The sequence below is a fragment of the Papaver somniferum genome, chromosome 9 (assembly GCF_003573695.1).
Source record: "Papaver somniferum cultivar HN1 chromosome 9, ASM357369v1, whole genome shotgun sequence".
Taxonomy (NCBI): domain Eukaryota; kingdom Viridiplantae; phylum Streptophyta; class Magnoliopsida; order Ranunculales; family Papaveraceae; genus Papaver; species Papaver somniferum.
The window spans coordinates 9636641-9652265 of NC_039366.1; the positions used below are offsets into that span (position 1 = coordinate 9636641).

The window sequence follows — 15625 nt, forward strand, 5'->3', positions numbered from 1 at the left end:
CACTATTCTAGCTAAATTTTGACATTTTATGCTGACTTATTTTTAGAACAACACATATAATACCTTAATATTTGGAAAATATATTTCAATATCGTTGTTATAATGTCGCTACTTATATTTGACTAGAACATTAATTTACATGACAATGATCCAATTTTATATTTGATGGGCTATTTCTTTATTGAATAAACTTGTTAGTTTTACTTGAAATAATTTCAAATGATATGTTGTCTATATAAATTCTCGTGATAATGCCGGTTTAATGTATACATTAAGTGATTTTAAATTGTTTATAACACGTGTGTCAGCACGGCACGACACATCACGTTTATTCGTGTGTTGTGCCCGTGGGCTGTGTTGTGCCTAGTTTTTGACCAGTAAAGCAAACACAGCACGACACATGGCACGTGAAGCACGCGACTTCATGCACCGGACTGTGCCGGGCCGACACGTTTTACACCTCTATTCTTGTTGCTCACAAGAACTTTTCATTCTTGTTGAAATAAATATCCGTAATGAGGCTACTCCTTGTAAAAGTACTGTTTGAATGAATGAATTTTCCTATATGTAAAAAAATAAAAGAGTGGAAGTCAATGTTTTGTTTATTCCACCCAAAATACTCGGATCGGGTTCAATGCCTCAGCTCCGAAACAAAATACAAACAAAATCTTCTTCCCACTTGACAGAGTGATGACCGATGAGAAGGATCCCAACAAGACATGTGGGACCCGCCGAAGGAGACGACAGTCACCCACCTGTGCTCCTTCATTACTTTATGTTTTCCTCCCCCATCTCTCTTCTTCTTCTTCTAGTGGTAAACAAACACTGACAGAAAACCCCAACAGATTTATTTTTTTTGCTTTCTCCGCCGGAAATGTGTCTGTGCAGACGGTGAATCTCAACATTTCCGAACGGGAAAATCATTCTATTTCTATACAGAAAAATGGGTTTACCAAATGATGATGTGGTTTTAATAGAGAAAGGAAAAAAACCAGGAGAAACATGTGTCATTACTATTAATTGTCCAGACAAAACTGGTTTGGGTTGTGATCTTTGTCGAATTATACTTGAATTCGGTCTTTACATCACCAAAGGAGGTACCCTTCTATCCCAATTCTTATCATTTCTTCAAATTCCGTCTCAATTTTTTTTTTTTTTGAGATAAAATTCCGATTTTGATTCTGTTTCTCGATAATTTTGTATGTTTTTGATTCTGAGGGTTTGAGATTTTTTGGTGAATTGGAGTATTGTAATTGAATTGTGTGATTTTGTGTGGTCGTAGATGTATCGACAGATGGGAGATGGTGTTACATAGTTTTATGGGTAATACCTGATTCTACTATGACTGATGAAAGATGGGCAAGTTTAGAAGAACGACTTCTATCCGTGTGTCCGTCTTGTTTGGCTTCATTCTATTACATTCAACAATCGAGTTGTTCTACACCAACACCAGTTTACCTTTTGAAGTTCTGTTGTCTTGACCGCAAGGGGTTGTTACATGGTATAATAGACGAATTACTGAAAGCTTTGTTTGCAATTTGTTTGGTTCAATTGTGGTGTTGATGGTATGGAATTGAAATTGTTGTTGCAGATGTTACGCATGTGTTGTTTGACCTCGAGCTCACGATTCAGAGAGTGAAAGTGATGACGACTCCTGATGACAAAGTCATGGACTTGTTCTTTATCACGGATACATTGTAAGTATTTCTCATAGTCTGCTTAATTTTGTGCAGAATTGGTCCATGGCCAGATTTTAGTTTATGTGCTTTACCGTCCACTGACCAATTGATTCCATTGTCGAACTCCAGTACAATATTTATGGGTAATTCAGTATGTTTTGTTAAAATTGCAGCTTAAGTTAATCAATTTCTTATAGTGTGTATGCTCCACAAAAGGGTCGAGGCAAATATGTCGAACTGCCTCTGAATTTGTCTGTAGGTTTTGTTTAATTGGTTGGTTGGATGTCATTTCTTATGAATTCATCACTGCAGGGAGCTGTTACACACAAAAAAGAGACGGGATGAAACATGTGAAAGGTTGGATGCTGTTTTAGGAGACTCGTGCATTAGTTGTGAGCTTCAGTTGGCAGGACCAGAGTACGAAGCTCTTCAAAATGGGGCATCTGCTCTTACAGCCGCAGAGTCTGAGGAATTGTTTAGTTGTGAGTTATCAGAGATGGAAACCCACGCTGTAAGTCCAGATTTGACAAAGCTCAAGCAGGCCACTGTTAAGATAGACAATTCCTTGAGCCCAGGTCATACGTTGTTTCAAATACGATGTGTTGATCAAAAAGGGCTCCTTTATGACATAATGAGAACATCAAAGGACTGCGATGTGCAGGTAAAGTTAATAAATCCCCTATTAAGTATAATTCCAGATAACCGTGTCAGTTTTAGAGTTATTCAAGAAACATGATATGTCCAACTGATCTGATATAGTTAAAGGCTCGTGTTGTCGTGTACTTTTAGTACTAATTGGCATTGTTTATAGCTAAGATCTAGTCATAATATGCAGAGAAGTAAGACACTGTAATGGTCAAGCTCAGTTGCTTAAGGTCAAGCACAGCTTAATTTGGCTCCTCCAGGATACCTGCAGAGTGAATTTGTCATCTCTCTCTGACTTGTATTTTCTTGCTTTGTTTCGTATAGATATCTTATGGTAGATATTCTTCAAGTGTCAAAGGGTATCGTGATATCGACCTATTCACAGTTCATAAGGATGGGGGGAAAATTAAGGATCCTGAGAAACAGAATGCTCTCTGTGCTAGATTGAAGGTGGAAATGCTTCACCCGCTGAGAGTTATAATTACCAACCGCGGGCCTGATACGGAACTATTGGTTGCTAATCCTGTAGAGACCTCTGGAAAGGGAAGACCTCGTGTTTTCTATGATGTCACAATTGCTTTGAAGTTGCTTGGCATTTGCATCTTCTCGGTAAGGATTCAAAACATCCAGATTTCGACGCCATTTGCTAACAAAGGAAAACTTATTCTCAAACCAATTTATTGTTGTTCTGTTATATAGGCTGAGATCTGGAGGCATTCGACATCTGACCGTCAGTGGGAGGTATACAGATTCCTTTTGGATGACAGTTGTGAATTCCCATTGGCAAGCAGTGGCGCTAAAAATCAGATTGTAGACAGGGTGAGAAGAACATTAATGGGTTGGTGAAGGTGAATTTCTAGCTCTAGTTACTTCCTCATGGTTGGGGTGTGCGTTTCTGCCACCCAAATGAATGTTTCCTTGTGTTTAGAATACATTTGTTCTCCTATAGACGAATGGGAAGTCTATGTGTGCATTCACCCGCTACCATGTCTAAATGTTGGGTTGCATTCTTGAATTTTGGAACTAGTTTTTATCTTTTGTGTATTCTCTGATAAAAGCATGGTGTAAAAACCTGACAGGAACCTGACTGTCAACACATAAATACAAGGTTCCTTACTCTTATTTCGGACATGATTGGGATGTATATTTTCTGATGAGTAATCGTTACAGCAGAATGATGCAAAATTTCAGATAAAATAGCTAGCCTACTCAACGAGAGAATCAATTTAGTTAACCTTTCAAGAGTCGGAATCATAATTCACATTGATCGTAATCTTTTTTGAACTGCTTCACATGCAAAATAATATCATGAACATAAAGAATCTCTGAATGAAAATCCATTACCAGCTAATTCAAAAGTAGGAGAATTAAATATTTCACGACTTCAGTTAGTACTTCATTATCGAATATGCCATGGCACAAGATATAAGTAAGAAAAAGAATACGAGTAAAGCCTTATAAAACACCATGTCTCTGTTCCTTTCCTCAAGCTCTTCACTTGTATCTTTCAATTTTTGTTGTTGATGCTCAAATGAAGAAGCAAGTCCTATAAGCTTACCTTGTAACTTCTTTACTTCATCTTCTTGTCTTTGGTTCTTGGCCGGTAGGTTTTGCGAAAGATCAGTTGCATCATTATCACCAGTTGATTGAAAATAAAGACGCCTTATATTTTCTTGACAACATGTTTGCCTACATGCTGGACATTTTGTATTGTTGGAAACACAATACTTTGACCACTGTTGAAGACAAAGCTGGTGAAAGACATGACCTCATATGGGAGATGTGGAAATTACTGGAAGATTTTCAGTCAGAGGTTTTAGATCTTCATAACATACAATACAGACACCGAATGCATACGTCTGCGGTTGCCTAACCTCCATGAGTTTTTAAAAGGATAGGAATAGAAACAAAAACAGAATAGAACAAAATAAATATATAAAAATGGCCATTATTGAAGAATTAAGATTGATGATTGAAGAAAAAAATAATCATTTGTGCGACAGCTTCTTGTGATGGCTATTGAGCATAATTAGCCTGTCTAAATTGGGGTCTATGTCATTTAATTGGGACTTATAGATTACTTCATCTACCTAATACACAATGATAAGGGGTGTCTAAATTTATTGAAACTATTAAAATTGCTCTCAAAAAATATTAATATTACTAAATCACCCCCATCAATCCTTAATAATAAACCTAACTAAAATCAGTTTTGATTTCTAACCTAAAAACCGATTCTTCATCTCCTCTACTCCTTCTTTTTTCAATTTTTTGAAACCAAAAATCGTCGATTATCGACGATCCAAAAACGATTAATCGTTTTCTTTCTTCTATAAAATGTCCAAACCATCAAGAATCAAATATGCTACTAATAGGAATTATTCTAGTGATAACGATCCTGGAATTGTTGAAATGATTCGAAAGAAAACGAAGGAAGTGCTCGAAGAAGCCGAAGCCTCTCGTATCGCACAAGAGGAGGAGGAAATGGGTCGAATCAGGTACTTTTCTATCAACCCAATCCTCTAAACTAGGTTTTAGTAACATGCAATCCCTTAGAAATCGAAACTTTTGAATTCAAAATTATCTGGGTTTTAGAGAATCGGATTATGTTAGTGTTAGAAATAACCCGATTCTATTTAGAAGCGGTTGATGTTCTTGGTCACATACCCCGATTATGCTGCATGTGAATAAGAATCGGGGTACGTTAATGTATAAATACCCCGATTCTTGTAGTCGTTCCTTATGTAATTTTTTTTTGTTAGAATCGGATTACATATGTGTTCACAAAAACCGATTGTTTAGTAAAGAATCGGACTTTAGCACTTTAAAAATCCGATTGTTAATTTTATTATGTTATGAATCGGAGTTTATATGTATATCGAGTAAACCGATTACTTACCTTGACTTAATAAAAATGCATTTTATTCCATTGTTGTTTGTCGCCTAACTCCGTATTCTACAGGCCAAACAAGGACAAGCAACAAAAGCAAGACGAAAAGAAATATAAGAAGAAACATGACCTTGCTACTCCTAAGCCTTGGAACCTCGTCTAAAAGGAGGTCAAAATTTGAATGCTTCCCACCAAAGGGCCACGGGGAGTAAAGCCAAAGGGATCAGCATCAATGACCCACCACCTCAAGCGGAGCAACCAACACATGAAGAATTTGATTCCGAAGAACAAAGTGATGAGGAAGTTAATGAGGAAGAAAGTGGTTGAAAGGAGATCGATGAAGAAGAAATTGGTGGCAAAGAAGGTAGTGAAGAAGAAAGTGATGAGAGTGAAAGTGATGAAGAAAAAGGTGAGGATGAAGGCGGTGAAGAAGAAAGTGATGAGAAAGTGATGAAGAAGAAGGTGAGGATGAAAGTGATGAAGAAGAAAGTGAGAAGCAAGTTGATGAAGAGATAGGAGAAGTTCAAGGAGGGGACGCTCAAGAACAAGGTAAGAAAGATGGTAAGAAGAAAGATGTCCCAAAGAAGAAGAAAGGTGACCACATGCCTGACCCGGAGAAGATGTTTCTTCGCGGCCCTACGGATCCCGTTTACGGGTTACCCGGTGATGAAGGACAGATGTTATGGGGGTACAAAGACAGTTGCGCTGCCGTCGTTTGCCGTACAATGGTAAGTACCTAAACCTTATGTTATGTAACGTAAACATTATTATCCGTGTAGTGTTTGACTGTTGTCCATGGGGATTGTTTTGTTTTATAGGATCACAAGGATGTCGTTCGTCTTATGATGCCAAGAACGTCAGTGTGTATGATGAGACAATGGCCACTGGAAGGAATAAAATCAACCGTTGGAGAAGTTCCGGAAGTAATCGATCTAGTCAATTCTACGGGGTTGATACCTGCAGTCGAGAATTTGGACCTTGGTTACGACAGACCTCTTTGTTCCGCCTTTGCCGAGAGATATTACGGGGAATCAGATACTTTGCATCTTCCGTTTGGAGAACTGACGATAACTCCACATGATGCGAAGTTCATTACCGGGCTAAGCATAGAAGGTAAAGCCGTGAAGCACAAAGGGTACTCGCAAGAGCTTGAGTGGGACAAGATTTACGTGTTCACCAAGGATGTGTTCCAATGGGATGAGGAGAGGACCAAGTCAGAGATGTTGGTAGGAAATTTAAAGCAGAGGATATTCCATCTCTCGAAGCTGAGGGACAACTTCATGGGAACAAAAAGATTCGTGCTGGGGGAAAAGAGGTGACGCGGGAACGTATCATCACCACGACCAATGCGTATGTCCTCTACGTCCTAGGAGTTGTTATCTTCCCCGACGTTTTCGGTGCCCGTGTGAGCGCCAACTTTATCCAGTTGTTGTAACCATTTAACAAGATTCACGAATACTATTGGGGCACTTCCATCCTTACACACTCGTTGAACGAGTTGAGAAAGGCTTATAGGGATAAAAGGAACCAAATGGGAGGGAATATTGCTTTTCTGCAGGTGTGAATATATTTGCACTTCCCAATATTTGCTCGAAGGGATTTTGAGAACAAGGAATGGAACCACGAGTATTATGGAGACAAGTACACCTACAAAAGTAAGCCTAAGTACCAAAAAAAGGATTATCTGAATTTGAGACACCAGTTGGACAACTTGACAACGAAAGATGTTGTCTTTGATCCTTACAAGGAGGATATGACTAAAGGAAAAGGAAACAAGGTTGGGTGCTGAGAGAAAAATGATTATTTTGGGCCTTTGTTTCACCCAAGAGGATATGTAATGTACAACCCTCCGAGTGTCGCAAGACAATGCAGTTACATACAAAAAATCCCAAAGGAGCACAAGATATTCAAAATCAATGAGACGAAAACCAAATCATATAATAAAGATATTGACATTGTTCACAAGCCTTTACCATCATGTGATTATTGGTAAGACAGAGCGTTTCACAGATATCCTTTGAATGGTCCATCTCGAACAGATGACGAGGAAATTCCGGATTACATGTGGTGGTACCTCATTGTTTCGCATACTCGAGTGATACGAGTAGATGAGAGGCCCAAGATAGAGGACAAAGATACGACTCTCGAATGCCTGGTGAGTATTGTACTCAATTACGTTTTTTTTAATGTTATTATCATTTTTTTTTGAATGTTTATCTTTAAAATGGAAACAGAGAAGCCGAGTCGCGTACTTGATAACCCAAGCAAAGATACAAATCGGGGAAGGGACAAATATTAAGGCCAATGAAAAGCTGATTGATGAATTGAACAGTCTTGAAAATGTAGAAGCTGGTGCAATGTTTGGGGAGCTGGAGGAGGAGGAAGAGGAGGAGCCAAAGAAGAAGAGGAAGAGATCCCCCCAAAAAAAGATGACTGAAGGTGCATCGAGCAGCGCCCAACCTGGTAAACGAGGATGCGGTGGACGTGGTCGTGGTGGGGAAGTTCATGAATGAATGGTTATATTCATGTTTATGTCTTTAAGGATGGATAATTATGGAGTCAAAACTTATGTCTTCTCTTAAACTTATTTTCGAATTATGTTTGGTTATACTCCTAGTTTATGAATGACTTAATTTGGTTTCTTATGAAAATTGTATGTGTTTGTCCAAGACGCGATAAAATAACCAATTAAAATGTGTGTGAAAAAAATGTAAGATTCTGGCATTTTTCAGTCAGAATCGGTTTACATGTACCTATACGTAACCCGATTCTGACAGTTTCCCAGAGGTTTAGTTTCAGAATCAGATTACATGTACATATATGTAATCCGATTGCTATGAAGAAATTTCTGTAACTTTAAGAACCAGATTACATGTACATATATGTAATCCGATTGTTACGAAGAAAAGTTCTGTAACTTTATGAATCGGTTTACATGTGCATTACAAAAGCCCCATTTGTGAGAGGCATATTTTATATGATTTTGCAAGGACACAATAGGTCCATGTGGTCATATATAAATTCCGATTGTGTGAATGGAATTCAAAAAAAAATAGTCGTTGAGTCCTTATTATAAGGACAACCTCTTTCAGCCACTCTCATTTCACACACTTAGCCTAGAAAATGGACTGGGAACCATATGAAGATCTGTGTCTCGTTAAATCGTTTTCTAATACGTTCCATGAAAGTCCGAATGAAATTTATTCAATGTTTTGGAAGAGAGTTAAAGAGTTCTTTTACAGGCGTACCGGGAATCCCAATAACCGCAAATGGAGATACTTGGCATTTCGATTCCAATACATTAAAGGTGCAATGCAAGAGTACATAAAAGTTAGAAATATGTGAATTCAAAAGTTCACATTTTAACATTTAAGAATTCATTGAATTTCAGCTGGAGCGTTTCAACGGGGTATGGAGAATTCGTAATGGGGAAACTAAGTTCATTCACCACAAAGAATATACGACGTTGTACCGACGTGATCGGAGGTTCATTGACGAGCATTTGATGTGTCAAATTCTAGAATTGCCATACTGAATCCTATATATGTATGTACTGCGCTAATTTCCTAAACCATGTAATGGATATTTTGTTTATGAAAGTATGATATAATCGGATTACATGTACATATATAAACACCGATTCCAATAATCGGTTTATGTGGGTATTGATTAAACTCCGATTTTGGGTTTACATCGTCATTTGGCATAAACTCAACCCAGAATCGGTTTACAAAAACACTAACATAAACCGATTCTGGATCGAGTCTTTTGAAATAAAAAATAAAAAATAACAAGTGTTGATTATGCATTAATGAAAGTTAATCCTGAAATTAACTTGATTAAACATTATTTAACTATCCGAATTAGCACTAATTTTACAGGGGCATATTAGGCATTAACATAAATAGTGGATAAGGGGTTTCTATGAATTATTTCTTAATGACCCTATTTTTTCATGTAGTTATAGGCCCCAATTAAATGGCATAGGCCCCAATTTAGCCAGGATAATTAGGGTATTCATGAATATTTAAACGCTGCTAATATGTTAGAAATAATTGTAGACGGACATCACAAAAACACCTAAAAAATAGATTCCAGGATCGTAATTCTACATCGTACAGTTTTGGAAGGAATAAGGGAATCAGGGTTTTCCGTGTGTCAAGAAACGCTGGAAAAATTTATATTCTCTCCGGCTCAAACAAAGAAAAGAAAAACAAAAACTTTATTTGAGGTGACGTATGTATGCCAAAGTAACAAATACTACCTTCTTAAAAAAAAGTTTTAGGCCAAATTGAAAAATCTAAAGTAACTTAAATGAGACAAGCACCACTTATTCAACCAATTAATGGATGTAAAATTTTTGATATAGATATTCTCTTGTGTATCATCCGATAAAAGCATGGTGTAAACCATGTTTTTGAGCTGACAGGAACCTCGCTGTCAACACATAAATATGTGGCTCCTTACTCAAGGTCCGCTTATACTCCTCATTAGTGATTCATGTCGTGACCCGAAATGGTTCCAATTTGGGGTCATTCGTTTTTCCTCTTTGGATAAATAGCTAGCATACTCATATATCAAGGACAAACTCAATTTAGTTAACATTCCAAAAATCAGAATCAGAATTTGCATTGATCACAATCTTTTTTGAACTGTTTCACATGCAAAATATTAAAGAATTCTGAATGAAAATCCATTACTAACTAATTCATAAGGTTGGAAACTTGAGAAACCTAAATCAACATTTTCAAGATATCAACAACAAAAAAAAAAAAAAAAAAAATTGGAAATATTTGATGTTTTTAGCTACTACTTTATTATTGAATAAACCATGCTACAAACCATACTACAACATGTGACTAAGAAAAAAGAATTTGAGTAAACCCTTACAAAAAACTATGTCTTTGTTCTTTTCCTCAATGCATTTAGTAAGCTCTTTATTCATATCTTTCAATTTGCTAAGCTCTTTATTCTTTTCCTCATTGCACTTAGTAAGCTCCTTATTTATATCTTTCAATTTATTAAGCTCTTCACTCATATCTTTCAATTTTTGTTGTTGATGCTGAAACGAAGAAGTAAGACCTAAAAGCTTACCAAATAACAACTTGTGTACTATATCTTCTTTTGTTCCCTCCTTATCTAGTAGGTTTCGCGAATGATCAGTTGCATTACCATCATGATCTGATTAAAAATAAAGACGCCTTATATTTTGATGAAAACATCTTTGTCTACATACTGGACATGTTTTATTATTTGCAACAGAATATTCTAGCCACTGTAGAAGAAGACAATGCTGGTGAAAGACATGATCGCATGTGGTGATTACTTGAAGATTTTCGGTCACAGGTTTTAGATCTTCATAACATACTATACAAATCCCACACACATTATCTTTTTTTTGATCAGCTACGCCAACTTCCGAGGCAGGGGTCTGCGGCTGCCTAACCCCCATGAGTTTTTCAATGAATACAAAAAAAGGTAAATAAAATACTACAATATAAATATATCAAAGGGGCCTTATCGAAGAATTTGATGAACTCTCAGTGATATAATTGTATTCGGGGCATATTTAATCACTGTTACATTAAAAAATTTATAACTATATATCCTCAGTGATTCTAGACTAAGGAAACGTGGGTTTCCTAATTTAATACAAATTTCAAGTTTGGGTTGCCATATTAAGATGTTCCTAATTGACCATGGTTTCCTAGTTGGGATGGTTTCCTAATCCAAGGAGGCTATTACTTGGAAACCAATGGTTTGCAAGGAAGAAAAACTTAATCACTAATCAATTTGTGCTATAATTTGATGCCACATTTGTACATTCCAAATTTTTAATCCCCAGGCCTCCTTTATCATAAGAGTGACAACAGGTCCAAATTTGACCAACTAATAGCATTATACCTCTTTCCCATACGTGGACCATCCCAAAGGAGTTTCTTAAGTATCGTATTGAGTTATATCAAATGAATGCTTCCTTGTGTTTTAGAATACCTTTTTTCTCCTATAGATCTAAGAAAACGACAGTCTATGTGTGCATTCAGGAACCTCGCTGTCAACAATGTTGGGTTGCATTTCTTGGATATTTTGGAACTAGTTTTTATCTTTTGGGTATCCTTTGATAAAAGCATGGTGTAAACCATGTTTTTAAGCCTACAAGAACATCACTGTCATCACTGTCAACACTTAAATACATGGCTCCTTACTCTTACTTTCAGGATTCGCATTCATAATCTTTTTTGAACTATTGCACTTGCATAATAATATCATGAACGCTTAAGGAATTCTGAATGAAAATACATTACAATTTCATAAAATATGGAAAATTAAGTAACCTAAAATACAAAAAAAAAAACAAAGAAAATCGAAAATATTTAGCTGCTACTTCATTATTGAATAAACCATGCTACAACATGTTACTAAGAAAAATAATTTGAATACAGCCTTTTAAAACACTATGTCTTTGTTCATTTCCTCATTGTATGTAGTAAGCTCTTTATTCATATCTTTCAATTTGTTAAGAACTTTTTTCTTTTCCTCATTGCACTTGGTAAGGTATTTATTCATATCATTCAAGTTGTTAAGCTCTTCACTCATATCTTTCGATTATTGTTGTTGATGCTCAAAAAAAAAAAAAGTCCTAAAAGCTTACCATGTAACTTCTTTACTTCATCTTCTTATGTTCCCTCTTATCTGGTAGGTTTTGCAAGTGATCAATTGTATCACCATCATAATCTGATTGAAAATAAAGACGCCTTATATTTTCTCGACGACATGTCTGTCTACATACTGGACATGTTTTATTGTTCGCAACAGAATACTCTAGCCATTGTAGAAGACAATACTGGTGAAAGACATGACCGCTGTAGTTGCAGGAAATCCTACAATACACCCCTCATATGATTTCACTACATAAGGAAACAAATTTAATCAGATAAATTTAATCATATGAGCTGATCAACGAGGGGGAGACTTGGGTAGAGAACTGGTAGAGACAGAAGGTTGAGAAACATTCTCGATGGTGAGAGAAGAAGTTTCATTCGCTGAAGGATCCACAGGGGAATTTCAATCATAGAAAAGTCAATTGAAGAAATGAAATCAGAGGCATCATTTTCACGAATTGGAGATAAAGGTTTATCTTGCGAAGATGTCGTAGGAGATTTGGAATAAATGAAGTCAGAAGCAGCATCTTCACGAATTGGAGATAAAAGATTATCTTGCGAAGATGTCGTAGGAGATTTGGAAGAAATGAGTAGGTGGAAGGGGACAGAGGTTGGAACATTTTTAAGGTGGCGAGATTTCTTGTGAGGTTTATAAAGATCTTTATCACCCTGCGAATTACAATTTAGATAAGAAACAGAGACAATAATATTGTTCTTAGAAAAAGATAGTGTTTCTTACTACCTTCTCATTCGCAGACTTTCTTTTATGTGCGACAACCTTATGCTGTGATTTGGGATTGTTAGGGTTCTGAACTGTAAATTTAGTGTTGGAGACGCTTTTGATGAAATAACAAGAGTATGGGAATCACATAAACAACATCAAATAAGGCAATATATAAGATTAAATTCAAATATATCAATTTCAGCAAAACTCATAAGGAAGAAAAGAGAAGACTAACCTTGATGAATCCATGAAAAATGATAGCAGGGATATTGTCTCGAAGAAGATCACGAACTATGAAGATCTAATATGAAGATGAAGGAGAACTTAAAAAGATTGAAGAGGAAAGAAGAAAAGTTGCAATAATGGAACGATGAAGTTGCAGAGAGAATAAAAAGAAATAAGAAGAGAATGAAAAGGAATATATATAAAGGAAATTTTTCCTCGAGAAAATAAACACGGTTAATACGGAAATATATAAGCGGTTTAAAAGTAACGGTTACAAAAGACGTGTCGAGAAATAAATGGAAGAAAGAATACGTGTGATAAATGCAGAATATGAAGAGATAAGCAGTTGCGGCATTTCTCACATCAGTCTCTACTTTGCAGAGAAGATATGAGAAGAGGCAAGATGTAGGATCAGAATCTCGCAACAATTATGTCTCGGCGAAATTATCAATGGTACAACACAGTAGCGTCGAAGAACAGTTTCAGAAATGATAGAGTAAATGACGTCATCAAAAGTCATGAGAAAAATGTGACAGTCTTGCGAAAATTAGAGAGCTTGCGAAATTAACATTTGTAAGGTTGCGAGAATGTCGCAAACCATATCCGAAAATAAAGGACAAATTAGCTGTCATCCACTATGTATTTCCTTATAAATAGTCATTCGAGTTGTAAAGGAGAGGGGGATCTTTTTTGAGTAAGAGACAAGTAAATAGGAGAGAGAAAGTTCAGAACAGAGATCATTCTTGATTTCTTTATTTTACTTGTAAGAACATTCAGAATTTAATCAATGAAATTAAGAGTGTAAACCTAAAAATGAACTGATCAACAATGAAATCATATGAGGGTGTATTGTAGGATTTCCTGCAACTACAACCGCATGTGGTGATTACTTGAATTTCAGTCAGAGATTTAAGATCTTCATAACATACCATGCAAACCCCAAATTCATTATCTTTTTTTCATCAGCTACACATATTTCATTGGTAATTTTCGATGCAGGGGTCTGCGGCTGCCTTACCCCCTTGAGTTATTCTAAGAATATGAAAAATAAAATAAATAGAATAATACAAAAGAAATATATAAAAGGGACCATTATTGAAGAACTTAAGGTGTGATGAAGTTTATATGGGAAGAAGATGATTCAAGAAGGAAAAAAAATATTTGTGCGGCGGATTCTTGTGATGGATCTTTACCAATACTATCATCAATCCCATTGACCCTAATTAGGGTATTCGGTGGACCAGGGGATTCAGGTTTGTCCATGTGTCTGGAACCGCATGAAAATTTATAGAGAAATTTGTTGTTTAGTCCACTAAACCCGACCCGGGTTAGTGACTAGTCCATCGGGAAACATCTGCATAGATATCTAGGGTCTGGAGTAATGGTTTTGTGGGTACACCTCTGGTAAACCCTTCCGAGATTAACTCGGTTTTATTTTCTTATTATTAGTTTTTCTCGAAGACTAGCAAATAATAAGTTTGGGGGTATTTGATAGACGCATTTATGTGTCTAATTTGTCCTCAATGTTTCGTATTGTTAGTACTTGTTTTCGTCCTTATTATGGTATGTTTTGTGTTTGTAGGTATTTTTTGGAAATAAATATTGATGGAAAATTCGGCTCAAAAAGTTGTTAAAGGCACCCCGGAGGACATATGTTATTCGGACTCCGGCAACGGATAAGGGGCGACCACTGGATAAGGGGTGACCTTCTTTAACAAATTCAAAAAAAAAATTTGGAGGGAAAATGGTGAAGAGAACTGGCAGATTTTCAATAGGATGTTTGGACGTGATTTAGTGAGATTCAGTCCCTGAAACTTCATGGGTAGATGTGATTTGTCATAACAAAGTTGGTATTTGTTTTTTTTCGATCAAATTTGGCTAGATAACCCAAGATATGAAATCAGAGCATCACGTGTTGGTTTTCCATTCTGAGTCCTGATTGAGTGACCAAGAAATTTTCGCGTGGCTGCTGCATGTTGAAACACTTCTGGACAATGACTGGATGCGTTGAGAGTAATTTGGCGTGGGGAAACAGCGTGAGAAGCTAAATCAGGGAAAAAAATATTCCCAAAATATTTTTCATCAAGGCCGAGTTAAGAGAGAATTATCTTGAGTTATAGCGAGATTTCTTGGTGCTACTGGCTATATAAAGGGGGATGAAGAGTTTGGGAGAGTTGCAGAGCATCAGAAAGTCGAGATAATCAAGTGGCAGGAAACCACCATTTCTGCTGCTGTGAAGAAAACGAAGAACATCGACCCACACTCATTGGACGCCTAAGGACAGTCGTTTATGCTACAGTGATAACGACCCACAGCCGAGGGTCGTAGTTCAGGAGACAGTCTTAGAACAACAGTAACAGTGACACATCCTCTGGATTGTTCTCTGGTTTGTAACAAATATAATTGTTACAAACCCGATTTTGAATTATTTCTCCATTTTCTCCTTGTAAACACTTTTTTGAGCAATGAAAAATTCCTTTGAGTGTGTTTTCACCATGCAGAGCTAGACCCCATCACTGGGAAAACGGAGGAAGCAACTTTTCATGATTGTGGTAAATGAATTAATTCTTTTATTGACTTTTTGCATAGATTTAATTGCTTTATGATTTCTATTAATTATTTGTTGTTTTGTTAGATGCCGCATGCTTAGTTCTAAATACTTTAGATGCGTCATGCTTTTAACTTACAAATAATATTTTACGAAATATATTTTTGGAAAAAAACTAGAGTCACAACTTCTTTTGTTTGAGATATATTGTCTAGAGTTAATGACTGAACCATAACAATATGAAAAGTAGTG

The 15625-nt window shown here is 36.4% G+C and overlaps 1 protein-coding gene across 1 annotated transcript; it reads left to right on the top strand.

The window, feature by feature from the left end:
- Positions 1–783: 783 nt before the first annotated feature.
- Positions 784–3455, top strand: LOC113311125 (ACT domain-containing protein ACR9-like). Its single transcript, XM_026559974.1, has 6 exons — positions 784–1097; positions 1283–1501; positions 1592–1697; positions 1992–2340; positions 2649–2933; positions 3024–3455. The coding sequence occupies exons 1-6, from the start codon at positions 944–946 to the stop codon at positions 3168–3170; spliced, it is 1260 nt and encodes a 419-aa protein (XP_026415759.1). The 5' UTR covers positions 784–943; the 3' UTR covers positions 3171–3455.
- The last annotated feature ends 12170 nt before the right edge of the window (positions 3456–15625 follow it).